Source organism: Danio rerio, chromosome 4 (assembly GCF_052040795.2).
Source record: "Danio rerio strain M-AB ecotype USA chromosome 4, GRCz13ab, whole genome shotgun sequence".
Taxonomy (NCBI): Eukaryota; Metazoa; Chordata; class Actinopteri; order Cypriniformes; family Danionidae; genus Danio; species Danio rerio.
In genome coordinates, this window is record NC_141024.2 from 61,168,927 (window position 1) to 61,183,143 (window position 14,217).

Below are 14,217 nucleotides of genomic sequence, written 5' to 3' on the forward strand. Positions count from 1 at the left end.
AACAAGTTAAATTTGGTGTAACTAAAACAAATTGTACACAGCATTACCTGGTTAACAACCTTTTATGCTTTGCAAAACATTCTTCATTTATAAATGCAGGTTTTTGGACCTTCTTTTAAAGTGTGACTTTGAGATTATTAGACTCATGAAAGGCCTAATAAAAGTATCCTCTTTCAATTTTTATTTTGCTTACCTATCATTGCTGGTTAGTAATAGTATATATATATATATATATATATATATATATATATATATATATATATATATATATATATATATATATATATATATATATATATATATATATATGCAGACAGCATACAATATAATATATTAGTCCACATGAGCAGTACAATATGTATTGCATATTAATAATAATTGGAATTTACAGATAGCTGAAGTCCTTCAGTAGTCTGTTAAGTCCTGGAATTAGCATGTAAGCTAACAAATCAGTCATGTTCTCATTCACAATTGAGACACTGGGTTTCCCATACACCAATTTATTTGTAGTTGTGTGGGAGTTTTCACATGAACATTTCTTTAAGGGAAACTAGTTGTCTACAGAAAGTTTAATTGTCTGAATACAGGAAAACGTTTTTATTTTCTAAAATCAGTCCATCAAAATAAATGTGTAGTGTTCTGAAACCAAAGTCTTCTTTTGTTACCCACAACACATCAAGATTTGATCAAGTCAAAATCTCATAATCTGACACAAATCTGATCTGTTGTAATTGGCAAATGGCATTGTGTAGTCTGATCAGGGCTTTATGGAGTCTGCATCAGTCTCTCACTGTCATTGCAAGTTCACACCAGCCGAGTTTAGGTGGATTTTTATTCACCAACAAGTATTGTGAAACTGCAGACAAAAGCCCAAAATTGGAGGCAAATCGGTGTTTGTTCAAGGGAGTGAAAATCAAACAATGTGAATAATCAAAAACACAATCTAAGAGTGTAGGACAGTTTTCTCTGCATCTCCCCAAACATTTTCTCCTCCCTAATCTTTCTAATTCTCTTTTCAGAGCCGACCATTTGATTGCAGTGTGCAATGTGCACAAATTTGGTTCTCAGTTCATAATAACTTAAAACACATATAGAGTTATTTTGCTTTCTTGCAAAGAAGAAGTAGAAACTCTCACAACCTGGTACATCTTCACCCCTCTTCAGTTATTGAGTTTAAATCTTCAGGTTCAAAAGGTTTCATTCCAGTAACTTGAGATGTATTCAAGAGTTCACACTTGTCCCGAGATGCTATTCCATGCTATCCCGGGTGAGAGCCTTAAGCTCCGCTTGACAAGGCCTCATTTTTTCTCTCCATTGTGAAGCTTCATATGATTGACGAGGCTTCTTTTATGTTTAAAGCCCTTTCCACACTCACTGCATCGAAAACGCTCGCCTGAGTGAATCTTCATGTGTTGCTTTATGGAGTCTTTGCATGTGAGACTCTTTCCACAATGATCACATGTGGTTCCAGTGTGACCATTGGTGTGATTCATGAGCCTAGCTTTGGTTGTGAAGCTCTTTCCACAATGAGCACATGCAAACGGCTTCTCTCCAGTGTGACTTATCATGTGGTGATCGAGTGTGTTTTTACATCTGAAACTTTTACCACACTCTGTGCATGTGTAAGGTTTCTCTCCAGTGTGAATCCTCATGTGGATGGTAAGGTTTTGTTTTTGAGAAAAACCTTTCCCACACTGTGTGCAAATAAAGCTTCTCTCTCCAGTGTGAGTTCTCATGTGGACTTCAAGGTTGCCATTTTGCTTATAACTCTTTCCACACTGGAGGCAAGAGTAAGGCTCCTCCCCAGTGTGAATTCTCATGTGCGCTGCCAAGTTTCCTGTAGTATAGAAGCTTTTCCCACACTTTTGGCATGCATACGGCCTCTCTCCAGTGTGAATTCTCATGTGCACTGTTAAGTTTCCTATAGTATAGAAGCTTTTTCCACACTGTTTGCAGGTGTAAGGTTTCTCCCCTGTGTGAACTCTCATGTGAACATCAAGGTTTGACCTTTGACTGAAACTCTTTCTACACCGTTTACAGCTGAAATTACACCCAGATTTGGATTTCCGAGGTCTTCCGCGTGATGAAGTCTTTTTAGTGAGTGTGGGTTTTTCATCAGTTGTTATTTCTTGGTGTTTTTTTTCTTCCATTTCATTCCATTGATGAGTCTCTTCTTTCAGCACCATCAGGTCTTTAAAAAAAGAACAAAAAAAGTTAACTTTAGTATGAAAGCACAAAGTGGTAAGCATGATATGGATATTTACCCCAAATATTAAAGGGACTCTACTATTTACTCTCCATCATGTGCTTTTAAACATTTCCTTTCTTCTGGAACACAAAGTAAGCCAGCGTTTTTATCACAATATCTTATTTTGTGTTCAACAGAATCAGGAAACTCATCAAGGTTTAATACCACACAATGGAAAGTCAATGGTGAGGCTATTTACATTTTTGGGTCAGAAATACCTTTAAAGAGTTCCTATTATGAACCTTTTTTACAAGATGTAAAGTAAGTCTTTAGTGTTCCTAGAATGTGTCTGACGTTTCAGCTCAAAATCAGATTATATACCTTGCAGAATATTTCATTTTGGAGGTCAGAGAAAAACCAAGCTCTTTTTGTGCCTGTGGCTGTAAATGCAAATGATCAAATGCTCTAGATTACTTATGTTGTGTTCCCTCATGTGCATCTCTTTCTTGGAAAACCTGATTGACACAAATCCTGCATGTTCATAGCAAGTGCGCATAATTCAGCTTATATTTGTGAGTTTGCATTATTGTATATAACTTATGCAAATGTTTTCCGGTACTGGTTTGCAGCTGGACAGGCATCCGCTGTTTAAAGCATATGCTTGATAAGTTGGTGGTTCATTCCACTGTGGCGACCCCTGATGAATAAAGGGAGTAAGCCGAAGGTAAATGAATGAATGAGCTTGTGCAAATGCTTAATGCCATGTTTGCTGTAAATTGAAGTGATGAGAAGATGGCAAGATGACATACTTTGCTACTGGTATTCATTCATTTGTACTTTTGTTTTTGTTTTCTTGCCTTTGTGCATGTCCTGAGGCTTAGCTGAAGACCTACATGATGACATTTTATATACCTGACAAAATGCAGAAATGCCATTTAAAAAAAAGGTTATCTGCTGTTTGTCCAATCAGGGACAGTGACAATGTAAATATACAAATAATATTGTTAACCCGGTGTTTGCGAATGTGAACTGTCTGTTAATGAACACCCAGGATTATTTTATAACCCCAGGTATAGCATGAGCAGTGTGAAACGTATTTACAGGTAACCCAGGATTCTGTTTATCCAGGGTTAGAATGACCCAGGGTTAACAATTTCAAGTGTGAAAATTCCTAAGAATACTCAGCATCAGCTCTCAGAATAGACGTAGTACAACGACAAACAGCAACATATAAACATTCTCAATCATGTCATAGTGACCTGATCTCATTTGCTATTGATTTAAAACTTACAATTCAGTTGCCTATTGGAGAAATGACATGGAATAATAAACGGCTATACATGTTCATGACTATACATACAAAGAAAAATAAGAAAATAAGAAAATATAACTTTGCAACATCAAGCAGCATTAGGCATGGGCCAGTATAAGATTCTGACAGTATGATAAGCTTGAATTAAAATATCACGGTTTTGAGGTACTGAGATTACTGCTCTAAAATATATTATTTTTAAATGTCTGGGTGGCGAGGCAGTGGCGCAGTAGGTAGTGCTGTCGCCTCACAGCAAGAAGGTCGCTGGGTTGAGCCTCGGCTCAGTTAGTGTTTCTGTGTGGAGTTTGCATGTTCTCCCTGCGTTTGCTAGGGTTTCCTCTGGGTGCTCCGGTTTCCCCCACAGTCCCAAGACATGTGGTACAGGTGAATTGGGTAGGCTAAATTGTCCATAGTGTATGAGTGAATGTGTGTGGATGTTTTCCAGAGATGGGTTGCGGCTGGATTGGCATCCGCTGCATAAAATATTGCTGGATAAGTTGGTGGTTCATTCTGCTGTGGCGACCCTGGATTAATAAAGGGACTAAGCCGACAAGAAAATGAATGAATGAATGAATGTCTGGGTAAAAAACAAAAACTTTATATTACAATATATTTTCTTTTGAGTCTTTTTTCTTTTTTTGTCAGGCTAAAAAATTTAAATGAATCATTAACTTCTGCTGTCTTCATTAGTTTCAAAAACACATTTCTTTACGATTAAAAATGACATCTTTTATCTGCTGGAGATACTGTTGTCGTGAAAAAAAAAAAAAAAACTTAGATATACTGTAGGAATGGTACAGAAGAAAATATTGGCCGTTTTAAAACTTAGATTTTTCCGAACGGTATACCTTGAAAGCAGTTATTGTCTCATGCCTAAGCAGCATAACACTGTTTTTATGATGAATAAATTAATTCTTTAAAAAAAAAACTCAAGTAAAAAGACTCCAATGGCGCAGCCTGCTGGTTCGTGAAGAATATGGTCAATACTGACGAATTTTTCACTCAAATGTTTGCATATCATCAGCATGCTGTAATCCATTTCTTAAGCAGAAAAAGTCATTTTTAGACTAGCTTGTTGGCCAGTTGTAGTCAGTGCAATGCTAAACATTTTTGTTCCACTATAATTTGTTCGGTTTGTCACGCGTCATCCCACAGCAACATCATATAGTTTAAAATACTGTACAATGTTTTATAACAATTATTTGGCCCAGATGAAAAATATTTTATTTGCTCTATCAAAAAAATTATATAATTTAATACATTTAATAATACAATAATAAATGAATAATAAAATTAAAATGTTTTAGATATTTCTTTCAAATGATTTTAAATACCGTGTAAAATGGCCCAGATGGAAAATATTTTTATTTGCCTTATCAAAAATATAATAATTTTAATAATACAATAGTAAATGAATATTAAATTTTTTATGTATATATTTTAGATATTTCTAGCAAGATTTAAAATTTTGTGTAATAACAAGCAAGCAATACTTGTATCAACAAACTTTTTTTTCCAAAATAAACTTTATTTAAAATAAAAAAACAAATGGACAAATGTTTTAAAAGTTTTAAAAACTATAATAAACTAAACCTGTGCAAAACACAGGTCTGTCCAGGTCAATGTCCTTAGCAGTAAATACATGAAGCACGTTTAAACAAATGTTATTGTAAGGAAAATAATTAAAGCATTATAATAAATAATTTAAAACAAGTTAAAATGACCTTTTTGAATAATAAGATAAAATTTTTATTAAGTTGGATTGATGGTGATTGTATGGGTTTTGGCCAGATTGGGTAGAAAAACATGAACCTTAATTAAAGACCAAAGGAAAAATGAAGACTTGTTTATAAAAGATTTAAGACCTACAGCACAACATTTTAGTAAATTTAAGACTCCAAGGAAACCCTGTTTAAACACAATAGCCCTGGTCAATAGTTATTATAATAATGATGTAATTCTAATTCAGATACTATCTGTGAGAATTAGTAACAACTACTAGAAACAAGTTTAAACCCATGAAGAAGTTGATGAAAAAAGGGGAATTGTGATCAACGTGACATATGCAAACATATTCCTGTCTTTCAATGAGTGCTTTTGTGCGTTTAGGAGAACTAGGCAGCACACTCAGGGCTGCAAGATGGATTAAATTTAGTATTCTTATTAATAAAATATATCTGAATGAGGATCAGATGACTGAGTTGGTCTTTGAGGCCCCATTTACACTAATGCATTTTCGTTTTAAAATGCATAAGTTTTGCTACGGTTATGCCATCTGCCACACTACGCCGGAGTTTTCGAGTGCCGAAAACGAGCGTTTTGGAAACGCTGAAGAGGCCGTTTTCATTCTGAAATGAAAACGCTGCTGCTGCTCCGTCTCAGTGTGGATGGGGAAAACAGACATCTGAAAACGGAGGCGGGGCTGCCGACATTCGCCTCTCTGATTGGGGCTTTTCCTCAATATTAAGTAGCCTAACACACAGTTTAGTACCGCATCCTCTTCTTGTAAGTTCAGACTTCACAAGTTTGATCAAGGCTGCAGTCTCCCCCTCCTCAGTTTGATATGGAAAACAGACTATACCGAGGACACGGGTAAATCTTCAAAGGGAACAGTGTACTTTATAACTTCATTCACATCATCCTGGCTACGTTGTTTCACTTTCTCAACAATAAAATGTAAACATGATTTAAGGAACTGCCTATTTTCATTTTAATATTAGCAACTTAACAGACAGCAGAAATGCTGAGAGGTTGTGCTGCATTTATGAGCGTCATCTTCACTGTGTGGATATTTATAACAAAACGGAGCCTATAACAACTGCCTCTTTTCAATTTCAGTGAAAATACAAAACGCACCCTCTCTTTTGCTGAATATCAGTTTTAATAATCTATAATAGCCATTATAAAAGTATAACAGACAATAAGTTTATACATTATAGGAAATAAAGGCAAGCGATCTGTCAATATACAGAATGTAGGCTACGTGGTTACATTAATCATTAACTTATCTTTGCGCTTAGCCAAAACACGTTACCTGAGAACAAGTAATAGATTCCAATGACCAAAGTCGGGGAATATGTCGTTAGATAAAGACAACAAGATGAATGAAATCGCACGTTTAATAAATATAGTGAGATTAGATCCTGCGGGAGATGCTTGATGAGCAAGTCCGACGAGCAGAGCTCTCATCTGGGTAGAAATGCTGCATCGATTGCCTGAGAGTGTGTGTGTGGTCAGGTGATGTGCGTTTTTAGTGTTTTGGTGTGGACAGAGAGCTGTTCAGAAACGCTCTGTGGAATGCTAGTGTGGACATCGTTTTAAAACTAAAGCGCACAAGTGTAAAAGGGGCCTGAGAATAAAAATCAACCTGTTTGTTCCTGTGGATCTTCCTGTTTGACTGTGAATGTTTCTTCAATCTTCACATCTTCACTCTCCTCTTTAATAAATGCCATCTTTATAACAGTGTGGAGATCAGTGGATTCTGGAGGAGTTTTTTTCTCTGTGTTTGGACACTTTATCCTGTTTAAAATGAACAAAACAATAAAAATGTCCTGTTTAAAATAAATAAAATTATGAAAAGAAACAAAATAACTTCTCTTTAACACTTAACTACTTAAACAGTTTCTTTATATAAGAGTAATTAACAAAAAGAAATTAGGTAAAACGTTTCTTTAAAACACTTACTACACACTTTACTGTTACTTTATTCAAAAAATAGCCCTCGGTTACTGAGAATAAATTAGTACTACGTTGTATAAAGGGTTAAAATAATATTTCCAACAGCAGTAACATAATTTAGCATCATATAAAAACTAAAACTTTCAATCGGGTTATATCTGTAAACGTTTTAAAACAAACCTTACTCCAGTTGAATTACAGCGCTGACGTGGCGCCGCCTGATGACGTCACACGCCATGCCAAAATAAAAGTCTGTTTTGTTAAGCTTTTTTGCCACTTACTGTTGCAGTCAAGACTAGGGCCAGACGGAATCTGTAGATGTTTTTTGTTATTTCTGCTGAAAATTTGGGTAGACATCTGCGGATTTCTGCAGAATGTTTTTGGGAGTATCCAACTAGAACCTTAATATGGGAAATAAAAATAATACCTTTTTTTACTTTTATTTTATGTTTACAATGCAAATCCAAATAGATTCACTTTATTAGGTAAACAAAGCAAGTCTCTCATATAATATATCTATTAACCCAGATAGCAAAATACACTCGGGCCAGTTCCGGCAAGATTGTCGCCTGCCGGAGACTAACCCCTCGGCCCAACTTCGGCTGCCGGATGCCTGTGGACTCACTGCCGAATCAAGCGGGCCAGATGCGGCGGCCGTAAGCGAGCCGAAGCTGCGCATCCGCGCCGGAATCGGCGCGAGGGTAATGTGCGCTGCGGCCCGGAGCTGGCGCGACTCCGTATTTATACACCTTATAAAACCTTTTGGTATTACATTGGTACTTGATATATGGTATTACAACCATTTGAATTTATATAACAGCAAACACAGGCTATAATGTAAACACAAAGTGTAAGCACTGCGTTTAACCTTTGAATAAAGTGCAAACTGCATACATATTCTGTAACGAAAATAATCAGACAAATGACAAAATAAATAAATGTTAAACGTTTATTAATTGCATGAAAAAAATAGTACTAAATTTTATAAATAATTTTGTAGTGCACAAGAATATCAATATAAAAACAACAATAAAACAACACAATAAAGACACACAGAAAGATTTAAACAAAAAATCTAAAAATTACACACAAACACAGATGTTTTTTTTAAAACAACCCTGTTTTCCCAACAGACTTCAATTAAAAATATGTAAAAAACAGCTAAATTTTATATAAACCCAAATATAGAAACCAATTTAAGATATAGCAAGAAACATCTTAAAAATACCAATGACAATCCGTAAAATATCCAAGTCAAACTTGTAAAAAGTACTGCAGAATTCTGAAGAAACATCTTGAAACATTTTTTAATAAAACATTAAAATAATAATAAACAAACAAATATATATATATATATATATATATAATTGCAGAAGTATAAAGTCAAACTTTTTTTTTAAATAAACTTGAACAAAATCAATTGCACAAACAGCAAGACATGAGTGAGATGATTATACATTTCATATATATACACGTCTTGTGCAATTTTATATTTATAATTTTATTTGTATTACGTTTATTAAAAATGTATCAAGATGTTTCTTCAGAATTTGGCGCGCACACATACATACACATACCATACATATATACACACACACACACACATATATATACATATACATATATATATATATATATATATAAATGCAAATGAAAGAAACAAATTGTTCAAGTATCAGGGAACATCCTAATACACTTAAAATGTTGTTTAAAAAATAAAACAAAATAGTGATGTAGACATTTGACACATTAGCTTTCTCTTCTTTCTTCCTCCATCCCTGTCAGGGGCAAGTTGTAGCTACCTTGTAATGCATTTTTCCACTTCTTTATCAGTGGCGTGGTATGGACATTTGTCCTCACTCCATCTGTGATTAAAAGATAAACAGATAATTAGTAGTGAACAAGTACTAATGTAAAAAAAAAGAAATAATTAGGAAAAAAGTAGGCTACCTACGAAGCAAAAAAAAAAACAATAAAAAAAAAACAAATAAACTTAAAACACTTTGAAATTAGCAAGAGCTTGAACTTACCAGTTTCTTCATTTGTTCAGGCTGCTCCTTTAGTTGATTTTCAAGCTTTTCCAAATCAAATTGGCCAAAGGAAGGTCAAATGTGTTTACATCTGGAATTTCATCACGTCTGTTTTGGTTTTGTGAGAATCAGGCCCAGCTGCTGCTTTATGATGTTGCATGATTTTAAAACTTCAGTCAGTCGTGCTAAAAAAGAAAAATAACAGATTAGTATAAATCAACCTGTAGCTTATTCTCATACAACTTCTGTAAATACAACAGTGGGCTAGACACTGCTGATATTCTCTAGTTGATCTTTACTTTCTAGCTGCATTAAACCTTAACAAATTTAGTGATGTCTTCAATTCTTACAAAGACATCACGAGATGCAATAAGTTCTGTCTTGATCTCAAACTGCACTAGAACAAAGACTGTAAATGTTCATAGGTGTACTGCAGGAGTGTCCAAACTTTTTGGGTCGAGGGCCAGATGCAAAAAAACAAACGTTGTCGCGGGCCAAATTTTACATACATCACACAGACACGTGTGTATATATATATATATATATATATATATATATATATATACAGTTGAAGTCAGAATTGTTAGCCCCCCTAAATTATTAGCCACCGTTTATTTTTTCCCCAATTTCTGTTTAACGGAGAGTTAAACATTTTTTCCACACATTTCTAAACATATTAGTTTTAGTAACTCATTTCTAATAACTGATTTATTTTATCTTTGCCATGATGACAGTAAATAATATTTGACTAGATATTTTTAAGACACTTCTATACAGCTTAAAGTGACATTTAAAGGCTTAACTAGGTTAATCAAGTTAACTAGTCAAGTTAAGGTAATTAGGCAAGTTATTTTATAACAATGGTTTGTTCTGAAGACTTAAGGGGCTAATAATTTTGACCTTAAAATGGTTCATAAAAAAATTTAAACCGCTTTTTATTCTAGCCGAAATAAAACATAAGTCTTTCTCCAAAAGAAAAAATATTATCAGACATACTGTGAAAATGTTCTTGCTCTGTTAAAAATCATTTGGGAAATATTTAAAAAAGAAAAATAAATCAATGAGGGGCTAATAATTCAGACTTCAACTGTGTGTAGATAGATAGATAGACAGACAGACAGACAGACAGATCATAACAAGAACTGCTGCTTAATTGAATGCATGTAATAGCGACACCCGGTGGTTATTTATTGAATTACGTTCATTTTTGTATAGCGGGCCAGATTCTATTGATATTTATAAAAAGCCTCACCGCGGGCCGTAGTTTGGACACGCCTGGTGTACTGGAATGTACAGTATCTGTGCATCTTGATGGTGGTCTTAAGATTTCTGCCATAGTCATTGATGGTGATGGTACTTGTGGTGCTGCATTGATTTCTGAAATCTTCATACCTGCCTTTTATCCAGCCTCTTTGTTCCAAGTAATTTTTCTTCATCATGGTATAGATGTGTCTATACTGTCCTTTAATCAGATACATTTACAAAACAAAACATCACTTTAGTATAGTGCCAGGTCAAAACTCACAGGTTGTAATAGATCAATGACATAATGTTGACAGTATGTGTTTAAAATAATTGCACACAAACCTGTTCTGTCTTTAGATGTATGACAGGCGATAATCATCCTCATCTGTCTACCAGTCAGAAATCACAGTTGGGTTGGATGTTGGATGTTTGAGTCGAGCTTCCTCATATGCATCTATAATGAAACATCACATTGTTGTTAACCTCCCGTAAAGAAAAGTTCAAATCCTAAAATACTATCAAAGTTAATTAATGCATATAATACCTATAGTGTAAATAATCAGTACACAGAAGGTTGCACAAGATTTATTTGGAGATTCATGCAGAGTGACAGCCTTATGAATCTGAGACATAGATTTGTAAGATGGTCAAGCACATGCATTATTCTGTACCCATGAAGATTAACCTACCATTGTGAAAAATGTTTGATGATGATAGCCAATAACAATAAACCATTTCAGCTGTTTGTGAAGCAATTAGTAATGTAACGTCTGAAAAGCTCAATCTATGTTGAAAATATATCAGCAGTTAACAGCTTATAATGGACTTTTAGCACACAACTATAACATGCCTATTCACGTTCAAAAGAGTGTGCCATTGACTTCTATGGTCGTGATGTGCTGCATAATGATCTCACTAACCTTTGTTAAACAAGAACAATAAGACTTAACCAACAACTATTGTTACCCATTCATTTAAATCAGAATTTATCACTGTCAATAACATAAAAAAAAATCAAAATCTGCTTTAAGACGTTCAGTTTTACATTAACTGACCATTACAGCTTGAACAAAAGATATAATTGATTCACATAGGCTAACACATATGAATTAAAGTGCACACTAATATATTTCTCTTGGATAATTTAAAGAGAATAGTAAACAGTCGAGTTTCGATCATTTTTCGTGACTAACTGCATAAACAAGATAAACAATAATATTTTATTAATCCAAAACGATTAGTTTTTATTTACACATAATCACAGAATTAATACTGTTGGATAAGTATACGCCTGTACAATGATTTTTTTCAACATCCACGGTACTTTATAATGTTAAATCAGGAAAAAAACACGTTTTGCCATGTTAGCGTTAATGGATTCGTCTACAGAAACTTTCTTTAACGCAAAGTTAGCATACACACAAATTCGTTTCATGTTTCTTTAAAATAATTAAAATAGTGTTCAGTTACTACACACGTTACAATCTAACATTGTGTAAAAGGAAAAGGAACTTTCAGACGTGTTTGTAACTGTTAGCGTTAGCATACATTAGCTCCAGTCGTGTTTCTTAAAGCAAGTTACATTTCGTATCAAACTGTTTTAAATTACTAAACGCTGTTACAACCAAACACCGTGGAAATGTTTTAAGCTCTAAATTCGCTAATTATACAGTACACAAGCAGTAAAAAGCTTACCTTTCTGACCGGAATCCACATGGAATCTTTGAAAAATCAAACTTTTTCTTCTTGTGATCTTCGTGCCATGGTGGTTAACAACCAGCTTGTTGGAGCATTACCGCCACCGTCTGGATTGGAGTTTGGATCATGAGTTTAGTCACGCATGTGTTTATTATGAAACCAACTTCTGCTTTAAAAAAAAAAAAAACAGTCAGCACAGGAGCGTGCTATCTCAAAAATAAGCGAATTTTACATAGTTTTTCTCTAGATGACATGTATAATCTATTTATAAATAATATTGTTTTGTTTGCGTCTAAACATTGAGACCATCCACACTAAATATTCTTTTTTTTTTTTTGCTATCGTACCATGAATATTTTCTCAAATTATCATTAAACGTGGAGCTAACAGATTACTAGATAAAATAAGAACTTAATCGGTTGCCATCAGCCGAGTCCTTGCCAGAAGCGGCCAGGACTCTACAGACAGACTCGGACCGGATATGGTTGACCGGAATCGGGCCAGTGCTTTACAGCCGCATCACAGCCGCATGTGCGCGAGCGAGCTGCGGGCCGCACTCGGCCCGGATAACACTCGCCGATGCCGAGTCGGAGCCGGAGGCGCCGGAGGGCAGCCGAGCTCGGGCCGATTACTGCCTGCTATCTGGGCACTGGGCCAATACTAGCATTTGCCATATCTGTTGTACGGTTTAGGAAGTTCTTGTAACTCAGAAAACAGCACTTTAGGATCCCTACACCATATTGCATTCAGACGATCTGGTGCGTACACCTAATGACAAAACAGCTTCTCTGAAGATTTTTCCATTGTCATGTCTTTTTGACCTAAGGGTATGAACCTAGCTTTTTGAAAGTCACAATGGATTGTGCTGAAAATTTTCATTTTTTGTGATTTTTCAAAAAATTTTCATTTTTGCGATTTTTCAAAAATATGTCATTTTTTGTGATGTTTCAAAAAATTTTCATTTTTTGTGATTTTTCAAAAAAATTTCATTTTGTGTGATTTTTTGCGATTTTTCAAAAAAGTAAATTTTTTCGATTCTTCAAAAAATTTTCATTTTTTGCGATTTTTCAAAAAAATTTCATTTTTTGTGAATTTTGCGATATTTCAAAAAATGTTAATTTTTTGCGATTTTTCAAAATTGTTTCATATTGTGATTTTTTGCGATTTTTCAAAAATTTTTCATTTTTTGCGATTTTTCAGAAAATGTAAATTTTTTTGCGATTTTTCAGAAAATTTACATTTTTTTGCGATTTTTCAAAAAATTTTCATTTTTTGCGATTTTTCAAAAATTTTAAATTTTTTTGCGATTTTCAAAAAATTTGAATTTTTTGCGATTTTTCAAAATTTTTTCATTTTTTTGTGATTTTTTGTGATTTTTCAAAAAATTTTAATTTTTCAAAAAATTTTAATTTTTCAAAAAATTTTAATTTTTTGCGATTTTTCAAAAAATGTAAATTTTTTGCGATTTTTCAAAAAAATGTTCATCTTGTGATTTTTCAAAAAAATTTTCATTTTTTTGCTATTTTTTGCGATTTTTCAAAAATTTTTAATTTTTGGCGATTTTTCAAAAATTTTACATTTTTTGTGATTTTTCTAAAATTTTTCATTTTTTGTGATTTTTTGTGATTTTTCAAAAAAATTTCATTTTTTGCGAATTTTCAAAATTTTTTAATTTTTTGTGATTTTTCAAATAAATTTATTTTTTTGTGATTTTTCAAGTAAATAAAATTTTTTGTGATTTTTGCGATTTTTGAAAAAATTTTCATTTTTTGCGATTTTTCAAAATTTGTTCATTTTTTGTGATTTTCCAAAAATGTTTCATTTTTTGCGATTATTCAAAAAATTTCATTTTTTGTGATTTTTTGCGATTTTTCAAAAAATTTTCATTTTTTGCGATTTTCAAAAAATTTCATTTTTTGCAATTTTTCAAAAAAATTTCATTTTTTACGATTTTTCAAAAAAAAAATCATTTAAAAAAAATCAATTTTTCAAAAAAATGTCATTTTTTTGCGATTTTTCAAAAATTTTAAATTTTTTGTGATTTTTCAAAAAAATTTCATTTTTTT

The 14,217-nt window shown here is 33.4% G+C and overlaps 1 protein-coding gene and 1 long non-coding RNA gene across 5 annotated transcripts; both read right to left on the reverse strand.

Moving 5' to 3' along the window:
• Positions 1 to 471: 471 nt before the first annotated feature.
• On the reverse strand, positions 472 to 7,414 carry LOC108183703 (uncharacterized). Of its 2 annotated transcripts, none has more exons than XM_087250294.2 (3): positions 7,364 to 7,414; positions 6,868 to 7,019; positions 472 to 2,191 (listed from the first exon to the last, which is right to left on the reverse strand). In XM_087250294.2, the coding sequence occupies exons 2-3, from the start codon at positions 6,950 to 6,952 to the stop codon at positions 1,299 to 1,301; spliced, it is 978 nt and encodes a 325-aa protein (XP_087106420.1). In that variant the 5' UTR covers positions 6,953 to 7,019; positions 7,364 to 7,414; the 3' UTR covers positions 472 to 1,298. The 2 variants fall into 2 exon arrangements, with proteins under 2 accessions (XP_087106420.1, XP_087106421.1); XM_087250295.2 differs by having other exon boundaries at positions 7,359 to 7,414.
• A 902-nt stretch (positions 7,415 to 8,316) lies between these two features.
• On the reverse strand, positions 8,317 to 12,203 carry LOC147845128 (uncharacterized). 3 transcript variants are annotated; one of them, XR_015942807.1, is made up of 5 exons: positions 12,149 to 12,203; positions 10,796 to 10,907; positions 10,601 to 10,670; positions 9,209 to 9,393; positions 8,317 to 9,043 (listed from the first exon to the last, which is right to left on the reverse strand). It is a non-coding gene; the product is annotated as an uncharacterized LOC147845128 (long non-coding RNA). The 3 variants fall into 3 exon arrangements; XR_015484326.2 differs by having other exon boundaries at positions 8,320 to 9,043; positions 10,796 to 12,203; XR_015942805.1 differs by having other exon boundaries at positions 8,341 to 9,043; positions 10,601 to 12,203.
• Between the last annotated feature and the right edge of the window lie 2,014 nt (positions 12,204 to 14,217).